This window comes from Paraphaeosphaeria sporulosa, assembly GCF_001642045.1.
Source record: "Paraphaeosphaeria sporulosa strain AP3s5-JAC2a unplaced genomic scaffold CC84scaffold_2, whole genome shotgun sequence".
Lineage (NCBI taxonomy): Eukaryota > Fungi > Ascomycota > Dothideomycetes > Pleosporales > Didymosphaeriaceae > Paraphaeosphaeria > Paraphaeosphaeria sporulosa.
In genome coordinates, this window is record NW_017253361.1 from 2,864,206 (window position 1) to 2,888,848 (window position 24,643).

A 24,643-nucleotide genomic window follows, 5' to 3' on the forward strand; every position below is an offset into this window, starting at 1 on the left:
GCCACGCAGCGCTCCAGCTTGTGCGACCAGTGCCTGGCTGCGATTCAGCAACGCAAGCAATCCCTCTGCGACTTCAATGGGACTAGCGTGTGGGCCGGCATGCGAGCCAGAGAGGAATGCATCTCTCGTGGCCCGGAGGGATAGCTGCCGTCGCTCGTCACGCGACAGGGCGCCGCATTTAGATCGCGACTTGAGGAAGTTGATACGCCCGAATAGAACAGTCAGATCGGAATCGATCTCTCTAGGGGTACAATGGTGAAAGCTCAACGCCCAAACAGTGAGAAGGCGTTGGAGCGGCGTAGCTTCCGGTCCGGTCTCTGGCCAAGAGAGAATTTCTTGGGCCACCGCTCGAATGATGGCCGATGCAGCATGCCGATAGTCGAACACAAATTGCCTCGTTGATTAATGCCTGAAGAGAACCAACTGGTCAGGCACTCTCGATGGAAGTAGCAGCATCTACCATCGTGGTCAATCTGAACCACTCCGTCCTCGCGGTTGTCCAAGCAGATCGTGCACTGGAACTCGCCGGGAGCCCCACAATCACGCACCTCGTTCTCAATGAATTCCGATTAGGTGGGGAGAGCCATCCTCAACGTAATCGTGGGGATGACGAGATTCGAGTTTCGAAATGCAAAAGACTCCTTTGCTCTACAAAGGCTGTTTTCTCGTTCGCTGGTCCTTGTGTGAATTCCTTTACCGCAGAGGAAGCATGTATATACTGTTATCATCCCACGAGCCTGAAGTGTCGTTGTGAAGGCATCGTGATGGATTTCCTAGCACGCGCTTTAGCATTGCCTTTGTTGTAGGTTAGTGAGCATTGTGTGCAGCAGTACAGCGAAGACTTAGTTGGGCAGAGCGCTGTAAGATCCCAATGTGTGACGTCGTGACTATGAATTTCAGGGGTTTGAAGGTGAAAAGCTCGTAACTTTACACTGGCCAAATGTTCTCTTCACTTACCATTATACTCTCTCCATACCCCACAAGAACATCAATCATGCCGTGACACTCCGCTGTGTAGACACCCAAATGTATCACTAGCTCCAACCTCAACCATGCCTAGGGCTACAGCTGACTATCCGACTCGCGAAGACTTCATCTGGCTTGGTGTAGAGCAACTCTCCGAGGTTCCTGAGGACCGCGAAAATAGCTGTCCCATCTGCATGATGCCACTCGTTCCGCATGACTCGCCTACGACTGAGGATGGCCATGAATTTGCCCCTGTCCAGGACGATCAGGATCTACAGGGCAGTGAGTCCTCATTCACTGCGAATATCACGGACACTCATTCTGACTTGGGCATCATTACCATGGGTACAGTTCATGCCGCCGGTACGACTGTGTTCAACATTGCAGAGCAGGATACCTTGAACTCCCTCGTCACCCATTGGCGGGTTGTCTTCAGCGTTGGGAGGCACAATCTCAACTTCGACGACACGGAGGAGCTCGGCGACACGGATGAGCCCGAGGAGGGCCTCTTTATCCGGATCCGTATCTGTCGCCACATCTTCCACACCGCGTGCCTCCGCAAGTGGCTGAGCAAGCCTATGAACAAAACCTGTCCATTGTGCCGCCGTTTACTCTTCGCAGCTCCGTGTCGACACACCAATCTGCTCCAAGATCTTGCTGCGCTAGAGCAGCACGTTCAACATGGACGTAGGCAATCTGTCGAAATCACGCGACTTAAGGAGGAGATTACGACGCTGAAGAAGACCATCAAGAACATGGAGAAGGGCTACGTGGATTTCCTGTCCGATTGTGCGACTATGGTCTTCGTGGCGGCGATGATCATGGTGGCTCTCTATGGAATGTTGAAGTCTTGAGCTTTGGCTCATGTTGCTGGAGAGCATGTTCTAGTTTAACAAAGCGTACACTTTGATTTGATGGAAGCTTATGTCCGTTGAGATACTATACCTTTTCAGGGTCTCGAAATCAACTAGGTTCGGCCAAAAGACTTCGCAGTCATTGGTTGGATCGCCTGTACGTAGGGAATCGATACTTTTAGCTACGTGGTAGACTGGCAGTAATAATTCCCCGGTGTAACGGACATTGCGATCAGATTGTCTGAAAGCATTGTCGATACCATAACATAGGTACATACATCAATTCACGCAGGTAGTAAGAAATTAACCGCCATAAAAAGAGGCCTAGTGATTGAGCTGCTTTCGATTGTACCTGGACTCCCTAAAATAGTGTTCTTGGAGATCCTTGGGATTTGGTGCTATTTTTCGTGCGTGACTAGGTTGCAAAGCTATCATAATATTCAATCATTACTCTACCTATTCTCGATATTCTTGTAAGCCGGAAGGGTCAATGACACACTACACCCAGAATAGGTCGGCTGCTAACAAGAGATGAATATAGAGCATGTTGGCGGGGTTGTGATCGGCCGTGCTCAGCTACACCACGTATCGATCTCATCGCCAGCAGTGAGCTGTGTTATCTGTCACCCTTGTAACACGGGAAAGTACACATTTCTCGAGCTTTAACGTACGCAACAGATTAGCCGCAATAATTATACGCAAACGATATATCGCACGAAGATACTGTGGTTATCCACGATGTCACGGTGTTCTTCATGCGGAGAACAGTTTGGACACCCGACAAAAAGTTGGGTTCAGACACTTCTATTGATGCAACTAGGACACGCTATCGCCGACTCAGAAAAGACATTCTAGCGTCAGCACACGCTGGGTGCCACCTGTGTTCCTTGTATGGAGCAATTTAACTAAATTACTTCGCCGCAAGGTTGGGAACGTTGAGAGTGCTATTATCTGCCTCATCCTTTGGCGGGGAAAAATGAGGACTAATATAACGGGTTGGACTATTGGGCAATTGTGGATGGTTCTGTGCACCCTGACCTTTTAATCATTGACTGGGATCTTAAGCAAGTAAGTCAATCCCAATCTGATCAGAGCGCATGTACTGAGGCGCAAAACCAAACATCCCCAGGCATGTTAAAGCTCCAGCTAAACTTATGCACTCGGATCCAGTGTCTGATCAGTGCCACTTTCTTGCCATACGCTGGTTTCTCGACTGTGTCAGTACTCATGAAGACTGCCGCGCTCGGAACCAGAGATCTTGGCTGCCAACACGTTTGATCGATGTCGGCCATAACTGGCCTGCCGTGGAGTCTAGACTAGTGGTAATTTCGACCTGTCTAAACAGATATCTCCACCCCTCTATACCTCCATCAGCCATGTCTGGGCGGCCAAGACGGTACTTGGCCTAACAACGTAGAACAAAAAATAGTTGATGCGGGCTATATCGATGAAAGATCTCTCTTACGTTTTGAGATACTATCATGCTCACACGTCGACTGGGTATTAGCTTCCTCTGGATTGTTTCTCTCTACATTCTGCGAGGCTCACCCGAAGATTGGATGGCAGAGTCTTCTGTCATGAAACGAGTCAACAGAGACTCGGTATGCAAAATCACTCTCCTGATTTGTATAAATGCCGCGACCCACGCATGATGACACAGTACAGTACACGCATCCAGTGGAGAGTACACAAACGTCACTATGTCTACTCTATGGAGGAAGATACATACCACCTTGCTAGATCCAGGGCTGATTACCATCGCCGGGAAGGGTTTTTTTAAGAACAAATTCTGAGCTCTCCCACGTGACATTTCTCACCGCAGCTATTCTGGGAGTGCCGCACGTTACATGCGTGCGAAACATATCCTACAGGGTTCCCTCGGATGCCCACCAGTGCCGGTATGGATTCTGACACACCATGGTCTAACTGCAAATTCTGGACCAATGAATTACAAATGGAGATGCCATCAATTTGGCAATCGCTTTTTTAGACTTACTGTACAAGTCACATCACTCAACAGAGTGATAGACTTGCGGCGCTTGCAGGCCTAGCCCAAGAGATTCATACACCAACGATGAGTACCTGGCGGGCTGGTGGAACGAGGAACTTCCATGCGCTCTGTGCCGGATGATTTATGGCACTCTACATAGTGACAACATCACGATGACGAACGAGTATCGCTGCAAGTCTCTATCTGGGGTCCCAGCCCATGGACGTTCATTGATCACATAGGTCCATCTTGGTCGTGGGCATATCCAGACTTATCGGCAGATCATGACTTAAAGGTTTTGAATGGCGCAATGACTCACCGCTACATCTCCACTGTCCTCGACGTGAACATTCAACTTTCTTCAGGAAACGTTTACAGTAACACCACTGGTAGCTGTGTTTTGTCTACAGGGAGAATCGGGAGAAATCAGATTGGATCCATTGCAGGATGATGACTGGAGGGTAACAGAGGTGGACATTTCACTTACGAGTTCGCCCTTGATGTAGGAGGACTTGGCCACAAGGACATGGAGGGCTACCGAGACCCAGGCTCGGTCATTGCATGTCAATTGCGATTTATGAACGAGAAAACCCTGAGAATCCTGCAAGTATTCAAGTCCACTGTATCGTACTTGGGCGCGTTGAGGATGAGCCCCGTAATTTCACTAGCGTCGGCTGGATGACTGTCTTGGTAGATTGGGAGGAAGAGGTGCATGCAGAGCCGAGATGGACAGTGGATTAGCGGTAATACTACGAGGCTGAGCAGTGGTCGACTGGGTGACGGTTGAGTTCATAGTTTGAGCAGTGGAGCCAGTGATGGAAGTCCCACCCATCTCAGGTCGGGAGGCTGCACTCGTGGCTGAGGCGGTAGATTTTCCAGTGGAAGGAGAGTCTGCTATCAAACCGTCAGGGTGAAGATGTTCGAAACAATAACGAAACTCTTTATGCTGCGGGTTAGAAAAAGTCACGTGAAGGATATGTTGGCGCAGTAGTTGCAGGTGGCGGCTGTACTGCTGACATGATGTCTGTCAGTTCTTGTGTGGAATATCAAGCCTTAACGCAGGGTTGTGCTACTTCTTTTTGATGTGCAAAGTCTGCCGGTGTGGTACGACGGAAGTTTCGTAATTGAATGCAGAGGCGGTCGGCTCTACATAGCTAAAGGAAAGTTTGTGATATTGTGGATTGCTTTTTGGACTAGTGACTGGATGTAAGCCTAATCACTAAGTGCACCTTTGACATTTAACATTTGTATTTGTGCTCCTCGTAAGCATATATGAGCGTACTGCAAGCTGCGAGACGATGAAATGTAATGTTTTCACTGATTTCCTCGTTCAATAAAAGAATGACTGGGAAACGCAAGTAGAGAATGTGCCATTACCATCCTTCCCCAAAGCATTTTGCAGACCAAACCAATACTCTTACACGCCTGATAGTATGTACAACGAACGCTGGTGTCGTTCGCGAGTTGAGTCACATCGTCGATCCGTCCATCTCTTTGTCTTCTTGCTTATTTGCCACCCCGCAAGTTCTTCAGCTCCTCCGTCTTCTCCCTTACGAGATCGGTCAGACTGTCGCCCTCTCTCCGCACGCCCTTGGCCAGTCTCTCCTTCCAGGCCTTTTCTTCCTCGTCGCGCATCTCGAGCTCCTTCAACCAGCGCTCCCTCTTCTCCATCCTGGTCTTCTCCGCCTTGAGCTTCTCGTAGTCCTTGCGCTTGGCGCGGTCCTTTTGCCAATAGGCGTTTCCTGCGACCAGCACGGCGATGGTGAAGGCCTGGGCGTACAGACGTCGGCGGAAGAACAAGTTGGTCATTTTGTGGTCGCCTTTGCGCATGGACCGGGTGGCGCCGACGATGGCCCATACGGTGAGGGCGCAGCCGAAGGGGACGAGGGGTTCCTCGCGGAGGCGGCGCCAAATCTTGTCGAGGCGGTTCTCATTGTAAAAGTCTCTGTTGGGAATTAAGGTCAAAATGTAGCATGCTGAGGACGCCGTGCAACATACTCGTTCTCGTCAAAGGACGAGGGCAGCGGGGCGCTGTTTGGGCCCGGCAGCGGCGGTCCTGACATGGTGGTGCGGAGGTGGCGGAGGTGTCGCGTGGGCTGGGTGCGGTGGGTAGGAAGCTGTGGTCCCGTTTCACAGGGTGCACATGCGGAATTGGGCTTGTCTAGACCCTCTGAGCCAAGCTGCGCTTTCTGGAGGAGCTTGAGCGTGTGTCGTTGGACGTCGGCCGCGATGGTGGAGCTGCATAGATGGATTATCTCACCACTCTCGGCGCGTCGGCACTGACGTTGTTCCTACCGCCGACGCGCTTCCCTCCAGGCACGCCCTCAACCTCGCCTTAATCCCGAGATACACGCCGACAACGCCTCTTCGTCGCGCCTTGATGACCGGACCAGCTGCGCATCCTCTAGCCTCGCCGCGCAATGAACGATGAGGCCGAGTCCTCGCGAGCGGGCCAGCGCCGCCGCAGCATTGCCGACCCAGATACGGACAACGACGACGGCATAGCAGACATTGACCTCGACGAGGACATTGCCCAGCGAGAGCAGCGCATGAAGGAGAGACGGCTAGATGCTAAGCGGAAGCGGGTTGTGTTTCTCGACCATCTGCTCCGCGAGCTAGATACGCTCGTGTTCCTGGAGCTTATCACGCTCTACCATCTGGAGTACACATGCCTAGAACCTCGCGTGTACCTCCGCATGCTGACCTGTGTAGCTGCTCGTTCTTCTGGTTCGCTGTTCGCGCCATAATCCACGGCTCTTTGCTCACCCCGCTTCCCGACATTGGCCTGCACCGCCAGCATGATGAGCATAAACCATGGTTACCTCTGATCCTCTTCTGCTTCGCCATCAACTTCCTGTTGCACACAACATACCCCGCCCCGTCCGCCGGCGAGGATACGCGCGGCTATCTGCATGGCGGGCTGATGATCGACTTCATCGGACAGCTCGGGCCAACTAGCAAATGGAAGCTTGCAGGTTTGGACACCTGCATCCTATTTCTGCAGCTCGTTATGGTTTCTGTGCACGTGAAGCGGCGGCAAGCCAAGAAGACCCTCGCGCAAACATCCGCAGGGAGCACAGAGACCAGTGCGAACGATGAGGAAAGCACGGAGCAACCTCCCGAGGACACTGCTGCGCGCGAGCAAGATGCCGACGCGGAAGAGCGTGGTGTTTTGCGCCGCACTGATACCTTGTCTGATATCGGCATAGACCCGGATGAGGAAGACGCGCTCTTGTCGTCCTCGGAAGGAGTTCAGACAGATGCGCTTGATGTACTCATCTCTGGCCAGTGCATCATTGGCGAGTTCTCCCTCATCGACACGCTTCTCGATGAGCACCAGAAATACCAAGCTTTCCGTCAGACGCGGAGCGAGGGAGGAGCTGCATCCTCGCTGTCGCCTACTGCTCTTCGCCAGTTACAGAACATTCGCATGCGGTTCGGTGTTGGGGGTGGGTGAAAGTACGCTGTCGTATACGCCACGTGCATCCATTCAGCCACTCTGTGCGGACCTTGAAGACCCAGATTTGGAGCATTCAATGCGGAACGTCGGGTCAGCCACGGGTCCCCGCGAATGTTGTCCCCCCTCCAGAAACAGCCACACTGGGTCACGCTGGGTCACGCCTCATTGCTGGCCTTGAAATGCTACAAAAGAACAGCCACTGGAGTCTACTATCCCTTTACGGAATGGTGAATTCCCACCGCCCAACACCCTTTGAACCTTCTCGCCGTCACAGCTGTAGCACACTCGCTTCGTGGAAGCTGTGGCACGACCACGCGCCTTCGCAATCGGAAAATATGCCTTAGGCCCGAGGTTACACGCGGCAGCCTTGCAGGGCTTCGCGAAATACACACCATCTCCAGCCCGCAGGAACCTTGGAGCGGTGCGCTCCGAGCCGCGCGCGGTCCAGGCTGACTTTCGCCATGTGCTCCACGTCTGTGTAGCCTCGCGAGACGGTCCGCTACCGGCGCCAATCTCCACATGATAGATTGCTGGCGCCTGCTGTGCACATGTGAATTCAAGCACTTTGGCGCGCGAGGCGTGCGTGGTGGAACATCGATAGCAATATACCCGTCGCGCATTGGCTGCGCACCCTTAAATGCAAACGTGGCGCCCGCCGTTGTCTATCACGGCCGTGCCGCTATCGGTGCAGAATATGCCGTTCGCTTGAGATTAACCGTTACACGTGCTGGGAGGGAGAAACAAACAAATACTTCATCGTTCGGACTCGTGGTACCCTGAGCCTAGGCTATTTTTAGCAAGACGTGGGAGGCATGGATCCGCACGTATAGCACATTATATCTCACAGAACTATAATCCTGCACGGAAGGGCTGCGTGCGAAAGGGGAAAAGTGTCAGCGAGTGCCTGTGCAGCATAATAACAGCCAACCGCTGCCCACGCCGTGCGCAGTGCAGTGCTGAATTTTCTGATTGGCAGATGCGCGCGCATTGTTGGATCTTCGGCAACGAGGGAACGTCCCGCTCACATGACTGAGAAGAGCTGCAGCGCATCACATCCAGCCAGCTGACATGCGTTGCATCGTGCTGTGCGTTGGCGGGGTGGCGTGCCTTGATGCCCAAGCTTTTGTTCCGGGCATGGGTGGCCGTGGACTGTTCGGATCGGCGCGCATCCTGGGTGGTTGCATATGGATGGTGTTGGGCGGACGTCTGGGGCCAGTTCCGCAGGTGAGACGATTCCTTTGCGTCAAGCGAAGCTGCATGGCCTGCTTTAGGAGATCTGAATCGCGCTTGTCGGGTGCTGCAGCACTCGATTCATTGCCTGTGGCCATAATAATGAGGCTGCAGCCAGGTGCTTGCACGTACTCGCCAATCTGCCGTTGCGCCCACGGCCCAATAGCGCCCCCGCGAAGCACACGGCGAGCGGAATCCGCAGTCGCAAATTGCATTGAAATTACCGGCCAGCCACGCTCTCGCGCAAGCAATCAAGCAGCCCGTGTTTTCATTCGCGAACGGCTGGTCCGAAGCCGCCTAGCTGCCGTACGACCATCGGCACGGGAGGGCACGCAAGCAAGACGCAAGGTCCCCAATCTGACGCCGACCCGCGTGTTCCCCATCACATGCATAAGCGCCAACTCGACCCTGCTACCTGCACCAGATTCCTTGTCGCCGCCTCGAGTCCTTGTGCAACGTCATCCAGGGCTCGAGTCCGTCTCCAGGGATCTGCTTGCGTCGCGCTGCGCTGGCCGTGCAGCTCCATTTACAATGGGGAGCTAGAGCCGATGCCGTGTTACATTTGAACCGCGCGGTGCTGCTTGCCGGGGGGTGGGGGTCTTGCAGCGGCCATGGGCGAGCCGGAAGAGGAAGGCTGGCGGGGTGGAGGGGGATGTCCCAGGCACGGCATTCGCTCGGTGAATGCGTCGCGCAGATGGAGAAAGGCGCAACAATATGGCAGCGTGTTATCCTGCTGTCAGCATATGCGCCGCTAGAGACAGAGGGCCTGTCAGGCGGATAATCCTCGTGCGCGTGGCCATGCCCTCGACGAAAAGGCGGTAAAGTCGACACACACGTGTCGTGGTAGCACCGTGGGACACGGTGCGGTGAAATGATTGCACTAGACCTGTGGCTGTCGGAACGGACATGCATACGTCGGACTATAGCAGCTAGATGGCTATCGCGAGTAGACAAATGCCTGCCTGCGTCTTTACAGGTTCGGCCCGAGAGCGGTCGCCGTCCTGCAGGCTCGCAAGGAATAGTTTGACATATTATAGCTGGACGCCGAGTCAACAATACAGTCAGTCGTCCACAAGCAGGTAAGACAAGACGTTTCTATCCAGATCCAAGGGCGCGGCACGAGTAATGGGGTGCGGGGATTCTCAAAGAGTCTTGGAGACTCTTCCCTTCACCCGCAGATGGCTCTGGTCCGACGCTGTAGCAGTCGCGTGACGGCACATGGACATGTCAAATCTTCTGGGCCTGATCTGTTTCGGTCGCACATGCTTGCATCTTGGGGCTCTTGATGTCCGTTTAGGGACCGTAGCTATCCATGGGGAGGATCCGTATGGCGGTAAGCGTGAACGGTGAAAATCGGGCTCAATACCCCGGACTATGGGCTAACTCACGGCGCCTTTTCCGCCGACGTATAGAATAGCGGTGTGGCTAGGTGCTGCGGGGAAGCGGTATTGCTACCGGCGCATGCGCGTTCGTTGCACCCTTTCTCCAGGTGAAAAACCAAAAGGGTATATGAAGAAAGTGTTGGGTCCAAGTCGTGTTGCGTTGTTGACGGGGAAGCACAGCCGACTTTGGCCTACTCGGCGTGCCACGCGGGGCACCCACAAACCTGGAATGCCAGTGCACAGGATCGCCTAATCTATCCTTTCCTTGGGACAACGTCTGCATGGATTCCGCTGGAGAGCAAGGGCTTGTTTCGGGCTCATTTCGCAACAACGATCTGTCGGATGTTGTCTAATATACCGGCATCATGGGCGTGACATCCTGCTCGGTCTCATTCGTAAACACTAACACCAGAATTTACGGGGGAGCTGATGGTCGCTCCGGCCGGGATACCGTCGTCTGTCCAGCACCGTTTTGACTTCCCGCCGCGTTGAACCATCTCTCACGCTAGATGTGAATGTAAAGGGAATCTCCCTGCCTCAATCGGTCCTTTTGAAACGGACACTTGGGCCGCCAGGCGCAGATCAGATCAGCAATCCATAAAGGTTCTCATTACTCTGCGTTGGTGCTTAAGTCGTGAGTACGAGCATTATGCGATAGAGCCTTCAAAATCTTTTGCAGCGCTGGTCCCGACTTTGACAACAGCTGTTGTTCGACGCTGTACTGGGTATTCGGCACACTTGCGAGTCGAAGTCCGTGCCAACATGCGCGTGTCTGCCAACGTTAACTGACCCAGCGGCCCGCACCGGACACAGCTCCGGAAGCTCAAACCCACGCGAACTCTCGATTTAGTGCCAGGGAGCGACACGTTCGCGAAACCTTAAAATTACAGTCGTCGCGGGAGTACAATTCCGTGCGGCTGGCGCAAATGGCGAATAGGTGATGCGCAGACGCCTCGCGATCGTAGTCGCTACAACGCGAGAGTTCGGATCGAACTGCCATCCTAATGATTCGAGAGTATGGAGGGTCTAGAAGAGATGGGCAGGAGCGGCAAAAATGGAATTGCACAATTCAGTTCTACGCTGCATAAAGAATGTGTCATTTTTCAAAAGGGACTCTAAAGCGAACGGACGGTCTGAATTCATGACATATTTGACTGAGTATCCCTGACGATCATGAATAGCCTACGCAGATTATGGCATGCATCAGGGGAATAAAGAGCTGCAAAACATACCTAGTTGGCAACTGAAACCCCAGTCATTATTGATCAACGAGGTATCAATACTATGTGAGTGCGCACATCGTACGATGTTGATCGATCGGCTAGCTCCTTTATTGAAGACGCCGTCCCCCGAAACAGCGTCCAGGTAACCCAAACGGAGTGCTGTGACAACCAATATGGATTTGCCAGTAGCAGTATGGATTCCAAGCGCTTGCCCGGATTTTAAACCCCAGTCTCGGACTGAAGAATCTGCCATTCTACGAAGCCTCTCCCCGAGTCTTGTTTCGTGAGTCGATCAATCTAGCAACCGTTTAGTGCAGGATCGCGAAAAAGGTGGCTCGCTGACTTGCGGATGCGAAAGCGATACCGTGCCGCGCCCTCGGGATTTACCTAAACCCTGCACACGTACTACACCAATGTCCGAAACCCAGTTGCGTTGTATTTTAAAGGCCCAAATTCACTTCTCTCGGAAGTGGAGGAGCGGTACAACGGGAAGATACGATCATGCTGTGCTTTGACTTTCAGCTGCAGATCTGGTGCAACCCGCCGTTCGGGTTAAGATCGCAACCGTTAGGTTGGGTAGGCAAAGCGCCTGAGGCTGTGCTAAAATAGTGGTTCGTATCAGAAAAATGAGTGATGGCTAGGACGTAGCATGCGGCCGAAACGCTTGGTTGCTTGCTTTTGGCTCTGGTAGCCAGCAAAGCAGATATTATTCGCTTGTGATACTTTTGTGCGTGCTGATGACGCTCGACTCAGCTATGCTAGATTACATGGCAACTGAAGAAGTTATGCTGCTAAAGACAGTCTGGTAAACATTGACAGGTTCCGTGAGGAAATGGACTCTAATGGAAGAGCTCTATATGATGTAAAAGATGGATGATGATGATGATGATGGCGCCGTCAGAGACATTGGCCAGACAAGTAGAGAATGTACAGTACTTGCAGGCCTGTGTCAGACAACGGCAAAAGGAAACCAAGACAAAATCGAGCCACCCGGTGCGTTGCTAAAGATGCAAAAGCCACTTTTCGTGAACTTTGGGTATCAGAACTTCGAAAGAAAAAGTGAACGCAAGACTGCATGTCCCCATACGATGGTCAAGCCAGTGTGCCAGGGCCCATCATCTGCTCTCCCGTAACTGGCCAGGGGCCGGTGCCCAATTCCTTTGCTCGTAGCGAGCTGGGTCAGAAGCGAACGGATCATGCAATTGCGCTTGCTGGGTTGAATAGTGATGATGTGGTTGTGGTTGCCTATGAGACGACATACCGGCGGCTGTGGCGTTCACTGAAGAAAACGTAGCGGCAGGATGAGTTGAAGACGGGGGCCCGGTGCCGTTCAATGGTGCAGCTGTCTGTCCTAGCGGAGGATGGTACGTACTAGTTCTCCTTCGCACGTTCCTGTCTGACTCTACATCGTCGTCATCGTATGCGGAATAAGGCGACCCTGCAGAGCCGCCGCCGGTATTAGATGATGCAGCATTTGAGTGAGAAACGGACGGCCGCCTCAATCGCGGTGACGTGGGTCGTCCATAATGTCGGTCCGCACCAGGCTGCTGGTAGACTAGGTTCTGGAAATAGTCTCGCTCGTTTCGATAGAATTCCCTATCTTCAAGAGCATCGCGCAACTGTTGTTCCAAGCGCGCAATGCTCATGGAGGCTTCGCGCTCCTTTTCCTTTCGACGTGCGCGAAATCGTGCCGAGGCGCCAGCGTTGCGCTTCCTCTTTTCGTCAGCAACCTTAGAAGCAGCTTGAACGTCAACAGGAATTTGTACATGATGTCCCTGCTGGCTTTTGATTGTCATAATCTGAATGCTACTCTGACCTGTCGGAGCCATGGATATCCGACCACGGTCCGTATCCACAGCCATAGGTATTTGGTGGGCTTCCTGCATTGGCGCATGACCCGGAGCGGGTACGTAGTGATGTTGGTGTTGGCTGCCAGCATCGACTTGGCTCGATGCGACAGAAGCTGGTTGGCTGTATGGAGAAAATCCTGCGATGGGACTGGCACTCCCGGATTGAGGAAAACCCATGCTCGGTCGTCGAAGGTCGTTGCGAACCATGGTTGGGGGCGGGGTTGGAGCAGTAGGGAAGTAGGCAGCGCGAGAACCAATCCCTACGACGGGGGGAGTGGGTAACGCTGGCTGCGATGTTATCGAATCCATGGCGGACGGTCGTCCGCTCGGTGAGATGAAGGGAGATTGATGAGCGTCAATGGTGCCTGTCGGAGGATTCAGAACACTTAGACTCTGGGTGCGATGTATGGTGGGGGACAGCGGACCCCTCCGTGGGTGAAAAGGCTGTTGGAACTGCCTAGCAGGCACCGTTTCGTCTTGAGTGGACTCAACACTGGTCGGACGGCTAATGGATGGTAGGTTGGGTGGGGTCAAGTGCTCGATAGGTGACGGGAGCTCCGCATGCGATGCACTCCGCCTTTGGCCTCGGTGTTGTTCGAGCAAGTCTGCCTGCGGATTCAGGATGGAATGCATTCCCAATGGACCTCCTGGCCTCCGTTCGCCCAGAGGTGGGGTGCTGGACATCTGGCGAAGCGGGGGCAGCGAAAGTGAAGCGCTGGATGATGCATCTCGAGGACTGTCCCGCTGCAGCGCATGTACGATCGGGTGGGGATGTGTTGGTGACACCTGGGGAGTAGTCTGAATAAGCCGCCGGGGCCCGTCTTCTCCGGTGTGTGCTTGGTGCGCTGCCCCCGTTGGCGTCGACATAGGGAGCTGTCCGTCAAAGCCCCGCTGGCCGCCCAGGGCCCACCATGAACGGTCTGCCTCGGGGATGTCGAGCCTGGGAGGAAGCACGGGACGGTCCAAATGTTGCTTTTCAGGTGTCCGGGCCGGTGTCAATGGACGTTGAAACGAGTGAGCGTAAGGACTGTGGGGTTTTGGAACAGCGGGGAGTGTTTGGGCAGCCAGATTGCACGAGGTGAAGTGTGTCGCCGCTGCGGACAACACAGTAGCTGGTATGGGGCAGCGGATGGGACTGGATGATTCGACCACAGGGTTCGAATGGAGGTAGAGCGGGCAACAGTAAGATCAGACGGCCATAGTACAGTTGGGGAAGCTGACAGCAGCGGAGTCGGAGGAGCAACGAAGAAGAAGGGATGTGGATGGAACTCGAGGCGGGTCCGCAAGGTGGTGTTGGGCGCAGGCGCAGCTCGTGTGAAGATGCGGTGAGTTGGGCTTGCACGCTGCAGTGGTGACGGGGAGCGAGCAAATCATGCTAATAAGAAGCACGGTGGGCATGCCCCTGTCTGGACCAGCTCCCCGCCAGGAAGCACACTGCAAGCACAAAAGTACAGTACATGGCGGACCCGGGCGCGCTAGGCAGAGGCGCTGGGCGGTGACAGCAGGGCGCCGGCCGGGGCATCCCAGGACGCGCTGGCACGGGACGCAGGCTACTGCACGGAGCGCCGCCCCTGCGCGGAACGCGGGAGGGGGCACGAGTGGGCTTTTTCTTCGAGCCCAAAGCGAGGCAAGCGCATGGTGCAACGGGACAGGGCGCCCGGTGCATTTTGCGCGTGATGGCGCCGGCCATTGGCCTTGTCGGCGCCGTCGCCGTCGCATGCCTGTCGCGTCGCGTCGCGTGCTCGAGGCCTGCGGGACGGCCGTCGGGCGCCAGCGCTGCCAGAGGAGGCCTCGCTCTCGTCGCCGAGTCGGGTCGAGTCGAGTCGCGTCGCGGGCCTGGGCGGTGGCCTGTCCCGCCGGAGGATATGTCCGCCAGATGCGCAGTCTGCACGCCATCATCTCGGCAGGCTCGCGCCAAGCTCTCTCGACGCCGCGAGGGCTTCCCCACCGCTGCCGGTAGCGTGCCAGCGAGCCGTGGACAGACGGGCGCAGGCGTGCAGCAGACAAAGAAGACGCGGCGCGGCGCTGTGGCGACCGTGGAGCGGTGCGTGACGGGCAGTGTGGGATGCATATGCGCTGCAGAGTGGTGGTGTTGGTGGTGGTGTTCCGCAGCGCGCCTTCCCCACGCGCGCCGTGGGGGTGGTTCCTTCCCCATACGTCTCGTCAGCGTTCGTCGTCCTGCCGTCCATCCAGCGCGCCATCCTCTCGCCATCGCCATCGCCATCGCCATCGCCCTCGCCTTCGGTGCGCCGTGCGGCCCTCAACCTCGCCCGCGCGCCTTTTCTTTTGCCTCCCGCACCGTCGCGCCTGCCCGGCCGCATGCAACTGTGGCTGCATCGCACAAGCTGCCAACCGTCGCGCCTGCCCATCCTGGCCGCATGGCCTGCGACATCATGTGCTGGGCCCTTCACCACCACACTGCACTTGCTCGTCCATGGCCAAGAGCCGCACGTGGAGCCTGGGCCCCAGCCCTGCACATCACTCTCGTGTGCGTCCTCGCATTGCTTTTTCTGACGCACTCGCATCCGCAATCGTCGTAGGCGACGCCAGGCTGCGCCGTCTGCTCTGCAACGGCACGCGCATCTGGATGCCGGCTGCATCGCGCCCGCGCACCACCACCGCGACAATCTTGCAGCAGCCAGCGTCCACGCCCGTCACCACCATGGCACGGCAACAGGCTCTCGCGACGCGGGACCATGGCCGCGCCCGTTGCACCAGGCGGGCATAGTGCGTCATAGCGTGGTCCAGCACCGTGGGCCGTCGCTGCATCTGGGATCGCCGGCTGGCCGTTTGGCAGTGATCGAAGCTTCGGCGCCAAAACTAGAAGCTGCTCCTCCACCAGTTTCTCCGGCTCCGCACAGTCGGGTCCGTCCGAGCTCGAGGGAATTTCAGGAGGCTTGCGTCCGTGCCTCGTCACGCGTGCGGCCAACTGTGTCCTTCAGCCGCGAGAAGCGTCTTTGCCATCCCAGCCTGCGGGGCTCCCCCAACCCGCAGGCTGCCCCAACCAAACAGGATTGCGTCTCCAAACGAGATGAGCATCCCTCCCCATTACTCAGCTGCTGTTGGCAAGGACTCGATGCAAGCTGCAGCCTTCCAATGCACGTGGGTGCATCGGCACTTATCCGAGCGGTGAGATACCGGGACGCCAACTTCAGATGCAAGCCTAAGCTCTTCAAGCGGATACGTACATTGTGCACGTGTCTGCGGAGCTGCTCGTCCCCGCTCCCTGAGCACCTCGCTCCGCCATCGACTGTGGGACGTGAATCACATGGTTCAAACGTCGCAGAACTGCACGCTATCAGGTCCCGCTTTGGAGCAACCAGGTACACCGGCGCACCACTCTGCGCACCACTCTGCGCCTTCTTCCACATTTAGACTCAACATCTCCGAACACGCAATCAGCCCGGCTGCTTCCTCACCGTTTGTCCAAGGGCTGACCACGCAAGTCATGTTCGAATGCAGTAAACATCCGCTAATTTTGCCTTGCGAGCCAGGATGCGCCCTGCACGTACACGTTGCTCCTGAGATGTGATATGTGCAGCAACGCATACTGTAGCAATGTACTTGCCATCTGCACAGCACACATCATCTTGCTTCATCATGCCCTCAACCCGGATACCAACGGGCCTAAAGATGACATGTGCGCGCAATTGCCTCGGTGCTCACGCCAAACAAATCGACGACAACTGTCATCCCAACGCGAACACATCCTGGCTAATACCGCAAATGCCGCGTTGCGGTTGGCTGGATTTTATTTCTGGGGGTCCAATAGTGTCGGAGATGGTTTCTCGAATGTCACACCAAGGCAATCACGATTTACCCGGTGACAAGACTTCGCGCTCACAGGATCGGCTCGCTCCTCACCTTGGCCCGTGCCAGGTTCGAACGACCGTAGAAGCTGCCAAGGATCTATGCTTCGAATCTTGTTCCTTTCATACGCCGCAACCTTTGTGATCGGACTTTGATGCTCACATTTTAGCCGAAACATGATCACATCGCATACTGGTACTACAACTCGTAACAATGCCGAAAGCTAGCCAAAGCCCGCAAGTGCCAAACATTCATCTCGGAGCAGTGCAGAGGACGTGATCCTCGCTCGGAAGACTTTAATTTGGGGACCAAACGGTCTCGGAGCTCGATTCGCATCAATATCTACTATAGCCTATAGGCAGCTATTCGCTCACAAGGGTTTCAACATGCATCCAAATCTGTCGCCAAATCATGACGCCCAGCGCTCCTTTAGCTGTCCGGTTATTTTCAGTGTCATCCTGCACGGTTTCGCAAGGCTGATGGAAATTGTTCGGGCATTTGGTCACCGGCTGGCCCCAAAGGGACATATTTGCACAGATCCGCAGTTAGACTGGGTTGAAGACTTTTGCGTGCAAAGCAGCGTCTCTGCACAATCCGACTGTGGGGTGGCCACCTCATTACCCACACATGCACTAACGTACATAATTCCTATGCTGGTGGTAGTCCCGCTGACGGACCGAGAGTACACATATCGAATCGTGGCACTCATGACACGGTGAAGCAGCGACAAGTGCAACGATTGGCGATAAGAAACATTGTCGGATCAATGATTTCAGTACAAGTAGATCCAAACGTGCCTACTCTTCTGGTGCTTGAGCATCAATAGATACCTCGGTACCGATGTGTGTAGGGCGCATATCAGAGTACACCTCTTTCAGAGGCGCATTTTGCGAATCGCAAGGCATGCAACCTGAAAAATCAGACGTAGCGTGCGAGGCTTGATACAAGTATGCGTCTGGTAATTACTTGCCCATTATACAACCACAACTAACTCCAGGAATCATGCATATTACGGCTTCTCGGTTGCCATGATGTCGCAACGCTGATGCAGCCAAGCTGGCGATGTTTGCGTCAAGTCTGCCGTGCCTGATGAGGCCTTATCAGAGGTATAATGCCCGAATTAGACAGCTACTGATACCCCGAAAGGCTTGTGTGCATACCGTCAGGGAGATATATTACCCCGTATTAAAGGCTCAATGCGCGTATGACGGCACCTACCACGTTAGCTCGCGCGTTGGTTCCCAACCTGCAGCCGGGGTCTTTGCAAGCACTACCCTGCAGACACTGACTCGATGAGGATCACAGCCACCGCAACGGCGTTTCTTTACGATGGACCTCTACCTTCTCCCACCGAGCCATCATAACGGCCGCTAATCAGCATCATTACCTTAGGGCCCCTACCTGACTTATAGTGTTGCAATTGCACAGTTGAGACAACATGGTCTCCAGAAGTTCTCGAGTTGAAGGGTCTTCTTGATTCGTGGATTTCTTCAATATCAACTCCCGGGTAAGTCAGTGCATTCCTCATTCAACGACCTCGGACTTTCCACCACCCCTGTTACTACGTCCTTTTTTCGCTTGGGTTCCATGCTTGCGCACCACGGGCGCAGATGACCCAAATGACAAGCATTGAGAACAGACCAGCTGCACACACAGCTCTTGCTTCATCCACGGAGATTGCCTCGCGGAGTGGTTTGGCTGGTGAAGGAAATCCTCCGCGTTGGATCCTCGCTCATCCGAAGCGCGGATCGAAAACAGATCCTACGTGCGTGTGCACTAGGCGTACGGCATGTGCAACCGACGTCGCTTCGATCGTCAGCAGTGGACCATGGCAAACGGCGCTCATCATCGCTTCGACCCCTGGGGCTAATCAGTGCGGCTACCTGCTGAGTTGCCACCGCGCCGTCTGGTTTAATAAAGAGGCCAAACGTAGCTCATGGCTGATAGCAGCGTTATGCACGATTGACGTGGCAGATCCACTATCCAGTTCCGAAATCAATTCGGCCACGCCGCAGTTTGCATACCATAGTCCTCACACCGATGAGGAAAGAAGATTTCCAGCACTGCGGAGGCATACAATGACTCGCCTGTCTGCCCGATCCATGGCCCTGGTAGTGCTCCGGCTCTGGAGGAATGTTCCACTTCTTCGGAAGGATAAGCCTAACAGCCCCGCCCGGGTCGCTTCACAAATCGTCTGGCTCTTCCGGAAGAACTTCAACGGGCGTGGGCGTTGTTGAATATTGCCCCAGGCAGGCGCTGCCGAGTACTGGGTCTCAGAATACTGATTTATCCTGCCCAGTCTATCTTTCACATGGCATGGTCGCACCTTGGTCGCCACTGCTGCACACAGCCCTTGCGGGGTGGAGATACTGTTTCAGGGCTATATGTGTTTTGAGATAATGGGAGGAATTTCCTTGATGAGCAGTGCTCTGAGTCCTAGCGGTGGTATAACTTCCATCGGGACGCTTGCAAGCGGAGATCTCCATGCTGACCGGACCACTTAACGGCTCGAACACATTGTGACGAAGGGGCTTGTACCATCTAGTGCCGCTCCTTGGACCACGTCGCGCTCAAGGAAGAGTGGACGGCGGGAACTTGGGCCCTGGACGAGGAAGAATACGGAGAGTACGGCCAAGGAGATGGGCGCGGAGCCTCGGATTCATCAAATGCATGCTCAGTCATGTAGTCTGCTCAGGGGTTGAGAAACGGAGACAGGTGTAGATTTTCGACGTTGAGCGTAACGCCAGTGCTGGGTATGGCAAGACTTTTCGCAAACGTTTATCCGGCATTCTATTTTCAACCCCATCCTCACTGTGTAGCATTTTATCAAATTGCCTGCTTGTGTAAAGACTGATTTGGGTTCCCGGGCGAAGCTCTACCAGTACATAGCAGCTATGTGGGAATCACCCCATGGCTTTCACCTTCTGGTGTGCACCGGTTGACATCGGGCCAGGAACAAGCCTTTGCGGACGTTTATGCAAGTGTAATACGTAGCTCCGAGTGTCGCCACGCCACAATCATCATGCTTCTGCAAGAGAGACGCGCGTCCAAAACCATGTGATTGGCTTTCATCATGGCGCTGTGCGCTGGCTGGCAGCTTTGTGCTGCAGTGCTATTGCGAGCTTGAAAACTCGAGTTGGTAATTCATGGGGTATGAACCCTGACATAAGACTGTGTTAGCGTGGGCGGCATACTCTTCAAAGGGGATGCTGACAAGACGCTGAGAATGGCATGTAGCATCGACAATGGCCGATAACAAGAATATGGAATCTCATGCATATGGGCGTCCGAGATGGGTTGTTAAGATATGAAATCATCGGTGTATTGTGTAGTAAATTACCACAGGAACAGGCTTGCGCCAATGTTCCAGATTCTTGTTTCATCCAATGAAATCAGTCAACACGCGATTAGGTACAGAATTCGATGTGAGTATATGGCTGAACTTGCTCTTCTTCAAACGCTGACCCTGTTCTTGAAGGCCGACGTTAGCTACGTTAGGCATGTTCTGTCCTCGTCGCCCTCGCCTTCTCCATACCTACCCCAGCATCCTCGCCGTTCTCGGGCAGTTCTGCAATAGCTTCGTGTGCAATCTTCTCTTTCTCCGCTTCCGACATGCCGTACCACCGCGAAGCAACATGCTGCTCGTCGCCGAACAGAGCGCCAATTTCTTCCAGGGTCCTTCCCTTCGTCTCTGGGAACCTATGACTTGAGATTAGCATTGGTGAAACAATTTCCGAGAGACACAGCTTACAAAAAGTATATGAGGACAATGTACACGACCGACGGACATATCAGTACGAGATAGAACCGCCACCCGATCTTCTCCAACGCGACTGGAGCCCCAACAAGCGTTATCTCGCTCGCGAGATAGAACGACGAGAGACCGAGAGCGACACCCTGTGGGCGAAGGTGGTTCGGGAAGATTTCTGCGACGTAGACGTATCTGCAAGCGTCAGTTGCCAATGTTTTCACCCATCAAGGCAGGGCGTGTACATACTGGGTAGCGTCGATGAAGAAGCACCACCAGAAGATGTAGAAGAAGATGAAGAACACGGCCGCCCGCAGTCCGGCTACATTGGTTGTTCCTAGGTATTTGGCTGTTAAGGCGCAGAGGAATATCACACTGCACGTATGGTCATAATGTCAGCACACATTGATGAGAGATTGGCTAATGTTTTCGGCAGCCACGTACCATGCGGTGCAGCCCGTTGAGCCGATCAACATGAACGTCCTACGTCCGAACCTATCGATGTAGAGCGCTGTCCAGAAATTTCCGATGATGGTGAAGGTCGTCCAGCAGGCATTGAGAAGCAAAGGGACGAAGCCAGTCAGACCAAGAGACGCGTAGATTAGCACACCGTAGCTACTAACAGTCAGCGAATCTCCTTGTCGTTGTCATCTCATCTCGTTTCAGTCCACTCACTTCGTCAATACAAAAATTCCAAGAAACTGATCCCCCCACATCAGAAGGAATCCCACCAGCGCGCGACGACGGTTCGCAGGCGTACGGAAGAGCTCGAAGCGACGGACTAGCATAGTCCTGTCGAGCTGATACTGCTTCTCGATGAGGAAGAACTCCTCGCGGGCGCGGACATGGTTTGGATCGCTGGAGGAAGCGTGGAGTTTCTTCACCACGTCCAAGGCCTCATTGCTGCGGTCTTGCTGCAGAAGCCATCGCGGCGAGAAAGGGATAAACTTCCAGCCACACAAGACCATGAGCGGAAAGAAGCATTGGAACGCGAGAGGAAACCGCCATGCAAACTGGGCATTGGGGGAGTCTGCCGGGATGAAGAAGCAGGCGAAGCCGAGCCAGCCAGCTAGAGTGTAGCCAAAGGCATACGCGATGCCCGTCACGCAAACCATCGCCCCTCTTGTTTCTGGCGTCGAGACCTCGGCTTGGTACATGGGCACCACACAAGCCAGCATGCCTGCGCCCCAGCCTGCAATGAACCTGCCGACGAGGAACATGGCTATGTCGTATGCGCCAGCGCACAGGGCGCCGCCTATGATGAGCACTACACAGCCGCCCATCATACTGTACTTCCTAGAGTACTTCTCGGAGGTCCACGCGTTGAAAAGGCAGCCAAAGATCGCACCTGCGCTATTCACACCGTTCAAGGCTCCAATCATGCTCGTAGTATGCGCATATCCTGTTATGTATATCAATGACCGCTTCTGACCATGAGCCGTGTGGAAGCATACCTGGTTCGCCTGCTGGCGCAAGTTTGAAGTAAGTATAGAAGTTCGGCTGTCCAACCGTCGACCCGATAATCGCGAGGCCATAGGCCGTCGATATGGTCCCCAGCCCTACGAAGATGACGAGCAAGAGATTGTACGTGTTCACTCTGAGGTGGCTGAATTGGCCCATCTCGACGCCGTACACCACAAGAAGATGATTGAACTATAGAATGTACTCCAACAAGAGGAGTATGTCTCTTTTAGAACCAAGTGAATTTCCCACGCGAGACATTGGAAGCTTATAACCCCGCCTTCTGAAGTAGCTCACCCGCTGTGGGGTAGTCCATGCCGTGTGGTAGCTACTCCCGAACTACACCGCGCGGGTAGCGCACTTGTCCAGCGCGCGTTAGTTGCCAACGCTCTTTCATCATGGAAGACTAGTGGTGAGGTGCAAATAATTACCTGAGTTGGATGGCGCTAGAGTTGTCGAATATGTCGAGTCATCTGCAAGCATTGGACAGGCGCACATAGCAAAGCGGGAGCGCGGCTTTAGCTGGGGAACACCGAAAATTGCCGGACCGCACCATCTTCGTGACTCGAAAGGAACGCATGGCGATGCTGAGAATAATTGCAATGACGTGTTAAGGGAACGGAAGATGGTGATAGAGGAAGTCCAGCGATGACGTCAGTCGACACTGTTTGAGGTTCATCATTTGTGAACCACAATCCTACAGATATGAACAATCACAGCTCAATTCTTGATGAACCCAGCATCTCTTGCAATGCAACCAAAGGCATCAGCGTTTCATGCCTCAAACGTTCAATTCGTTCTAATCGATGCTTAAACGTTGTTACCGCACGTACCAAGATGCCTATCCTCCTCATCAATCGTCCACTCGATATCCCTGCCCATCAGTCCACGCGCGGTCATGGTCGCGTTTATGGGGCTCTTGGGAATAAATTCCGTTCCGCGCGTCGCCAGAATCGATAGGACATGTGCAGCAGCCTGGCAGAATTGTTAGCACCGGCTAATCTCCTCAAGGATCAAATATCATTTTCACGGCAGATGGCTTACCTTTGCATTGACCGTCAATGTCGTGGCGTTGGGATTCTCAATTGTATCACAAGCCTGGTGGTAGCACGGGTCTTGCTCGACGCCCGTACCAGTGTGGAGTCCTCCTACTGGCTTGCCAATATTGAAGAACGACTGGTAGTCGCTGCCACCAGTGAATCTTGCCGCGGTAACGTTAATACCCTTCTTCGTCATGTCGTCCACAAATGTCTTCTCGATCCACTCGCTGCCCGGAGGAGCGACAAGTCCGTGGGTACTGCCATCGCCATCGAAAACGCCAAAGTATCCGCGAGACACCATGTCGAAGTTGAGGTACGTAAGGATGTTGTTGGCTTCAGAAACATTGAGATTCGCAGTGTAGTACTTGGATCCAAGCAGGCCGTTCTCCTCCGCGCCCCACCATGCGAAGCGGACTTTGTTCTTGACGCGAAACCTTTCGAGAGCCGTCTTGAGCTCCAAGACGAGGCTGGATCCGGAACCGTCATCGTTAATTCCGGCGCCTGCTACCACGCTGTCGAGATGGCCACCGAGCATGATGACGTTCTCCGGGTCTCCGTCGATGGTTTCCGTGAAGACGTTTTGCGTGATCTTTGTCTCGATGATCTGAGTCTGCTGGAAGTACGCGGTGATCTCCTCACCAGCCGCAATGCGATCGACAAGAGCCTGTCCATCCGACAAGTTGATGAATCCAGTGGGCACATACTCCTCAGGGTTGGGTTTGCTCAAAGTACCAGCTGTGACGGGCGTCTCGACGTTGTTGTAAAGGATGACTGCGGCGGCACCAGCAGCAGCAGCAGGCTTCATCCTGCCCGCGAAGCTCGTGCCATCAGGGCACGTTCCTCGTTGTACAAGCACAATCTTACCGGCTACATCCAAGTTCGAATACCCCTCGATCGTGCATCCTATATCCCCAGTAGCGCCCAACACTAGCGGCAGTGTGACCCCCTCTGCGCTGGTGGAGGGCGAGTACGAAAGCCCAATCACGGTGTACGGCGAGTCATCGACTTTGAAGCTGATAGACTCAACGTACTGGAACAGTGCGGGGAAGTCCTGCGTCCAGGTTCGGAAGTTTGTCGAGTTCTTGGTGCGGGAGAGAATGTAGTCAACTGAGGCTGCATAGCCTGGGAATCCGAAAGCGCGGTTGCCGCCATTGGCTTTTGCGATTTCGTCGAGCTTGACAAGATTGCCCCAGAGACTATGTGAGTGTTAGGAACGGTAATTTTGGAGCTGGCGACAGCGCAGCGTACCCTTCAGTGGTGACAAGATCCTGGAACGGCTTCGAGCTGACCAAAGGACGCGGGTACTCGTAACTGGACTGCGGTACCGCCGCCGCGAGAGACCGCACGGCACCCGAGAGAACCAAAACACTCTTGAACAGCATTTTATCTCAAATGGGAGGAAGATGATTCAAGGGCCTCGCACCACGTCTCCACCCTGGCATCGTTCCTCTTATACCCGTTCCCGGTTCTCGGAAAGTGCTGCATATTAAGATTGATTGCGTGCGAGGATCCCCACCGTTATCACTGGCAGCACGAGCTTGGAAGTCTCGGCCGTGCTACGAGATCGAGAAAAGCAGGTCCCAAGAGATGTAAATGGAGGGTGCCAAGCGTGGAGTGCAGGTCCTCTTG

General features: G+C 54.4%; 11 protein-coding genes across 11 annotated transcripts; 6 read left to right on the forward strand and 5 right to left on the reverse strand.

Annotated features, from left to right (window-relative positions):
* Positions 1-1,052: 1,052 nt before the first annotated feature.
* CC84DRAFT_1213613 (uncharacterized protein) lies at positions 1,053-1,820 on the forward strand (the record flags this gene model as incomplete). Its single annotated transcript, XM_018182549.1, has 1 exon — positions 1,053-1,820. One exon carries the CDS (start codon positions 1,053-1,055, stop codon positions 1,818-1,820), a length of 768 nt encoding a protein of 255 aa, XP_018040631.1.
* Positions 1,821-5,000: 3,180 nt separating this feature from the next.
* On the reverse strand, positions 5,001-6,037 carry CC84DRAFT_1138671 (mitochondrial hypoxia responsive domain-containing protein). Its single transcript, XM_018176205.1, has 2 exons — positions 5,809-6,037; positions 5,001-5,755 (listed from the first exon to the last, which is right to left on the reverse strand). The coding sequence occupies exons 1-2, from the start codon at positions 5,871-5,873 to the stop codon at positions 5,317-5,319; spliced, it is 504 nt and encodes a 167-aa protein (XP_018040632.1). The 5' UTR covers positions 5,874-6,037; the 3' UTR covers positions 5,001-5,316.
* A 193-nt stretch (positions 6,038-6,230) lies between these two features.
* On the forward strand, positions 6,231-7,267 carry CC84DRAFT_1082744 (DUF1746-domain-containing protein; the record flags this gene model as incomplete). Its single annotated transcript, XM_018173994.1, has 2 exons — positions 6,231-6,472; positions 6,523-7,267. 2 exons carry the CDS (start codon positions 6,231-6,233, stop codon positions 7,265-7,267), a joined length of 987 nt encoding a protein of 328 aa, XP_018040633.1.
* Positions 7,268-7,373: 106 nt separating this feature from the next.
* Positions 7,374-8,163, reverse strand: CC84DRAFT_476135 (uncharacterized protein). Its single transcript, XM_018186418.1, has one exon. The coding sequence runs from the start codon at positions 7,888-7,890 to the stop codon at positions 7,480-7,482; it is 411 nt and encodes a 136-aa protein (XP_018040634.1). The 5' UTR covers positions 7,891-8,163; the 3' UTR covers positions 7,374-7,479.
* A 1-nt stretch (position 8,164) lies between these two features.
* On the forward strand, positions 8,165-9,043 carry CC84DRAFT_1236782 (uncharacterized protein; the record flags this gene model as incomplete). Its single annotated transcript, XM_018183884.1, has 1 exon — positions 8,165-9,043. The coding sequence occupies exon 1, from the start codon at positions 8,339-8,341 to the stop codon at positions 9,041-9,043; it is 705 nt and encodes a 234-aa protein (XP_018040635.1). The 5' UTR covers positions 8,165-8,338.
* A 3,177-nt stretch (positions 9,044-12,220) lies between these two features.
* CC84DRAFT_1082229 (uncharacterized protein) lies at positions 12,221-13,588 on the reverse strand (the record flags this gene model as incomplete). Its single annotated transcript, XM_018173971.1, has 1 exon — positions 12,221-13,588. One exon carries the CDS (start codon positions 13,586-13,588, stop codon positions 12,221-12,223), a length of 1,368 nt encoding a protein of 455 aa, XP_018040636.1.
* A 1,043-nt stretch (positions 13,589-14,631) lies between these two features.
* Positions 14,632-16,419, forward strand: CC84DRAFT_1236791 (uncharacterized protein; the record flags this gene model as incomplete). The annotated part of the gene is made up of 2 exons (XM_018183885.1): positions 14,632-15,443; positions 15,496-16,419. The coding sequence occupies 2 exons, from the start codon at positions 14,632-14,634 to the stop codon at positions 16,328-16,330; spliced, it is 1,647 nt and encodes a 548-aa protein (XP_018040637.1). The 3' UTR covers positions 16,331-16,419.
* On the forward strand, positions 16,420-17,030 carry CC84DRAFT_476201 (uncharacterized protein). Its single transcript, XM_018186419.1, has one exon. It carries the CDS (start codon positions 16,514-16,516, stop codon positions 16,907-16,909), a length of 396 nt encoding a protein of 131 aa, XP_018040638.1. The 5' UTR covers positions 16,420-16,513; the 3' UTR covers positions 16,910-17,030.
* Positions 17,031-18,318: 1,288 nt separating this feature from the next.
* CC84DRAFT_476208 (uncharacterized protein) lies at positions 18,319-19,033 on the forward strand. Its single transcript, XM_018186420.1, has one exon. It carries the CDS (start codon positions 18,376-18,378, stop codon positions 19,000-19,002), a length of 627 nt encoding a protein of 208 aa, XP_018040639.1. The 5' UTR covers positions 18,319-18,375; the 3' UTR covers positions 19,003-19,033.
* A 1,226-nt stretch (positions 19,034-20,259) lies between these two features.
* On the reverse strand, positions 20,260-22,133 carry CC84DRAFT_1184362 (MFS transporter; the record flags this gene model as incomplete). Its single annotated transcript, XM_018180744.1, has 6 exons — positions 20,260-20,464; positions 20,517-20,708; positions 20,763-20,888; positions 20,958-21,128; positions 21,189-21,915; positions 21,968-22,133. 6 exons carry the CDS (start codon positions 22,131-22,133, stop codon positions 20,260-20,262), a joined length of 1,587 nt encoding a protein of 528 aa, XP_018040640.1.
* A 651-nt stretch (positions 22,134-22,784) lies between these two features.
* On the reverse strand, positions 22,785-24,399 carry CC84DRAFT_1236794 (aminopeptidase-like protein Y; the record flags this gene model as incomplete). Its single annotated transcript, XM_018183886.1, has 3 exons — positions 22,785-22,949; positions 23,019-24,210; positions 24,263-24,399. Coding segments are annotated over 3 exons (1,494 nt in total), but the record flags the coding sequence as incomplete, so codon positions are not given.
* Between the last annotated feature and the right edge of the window lie 244 nt (positions 24,400-24,643).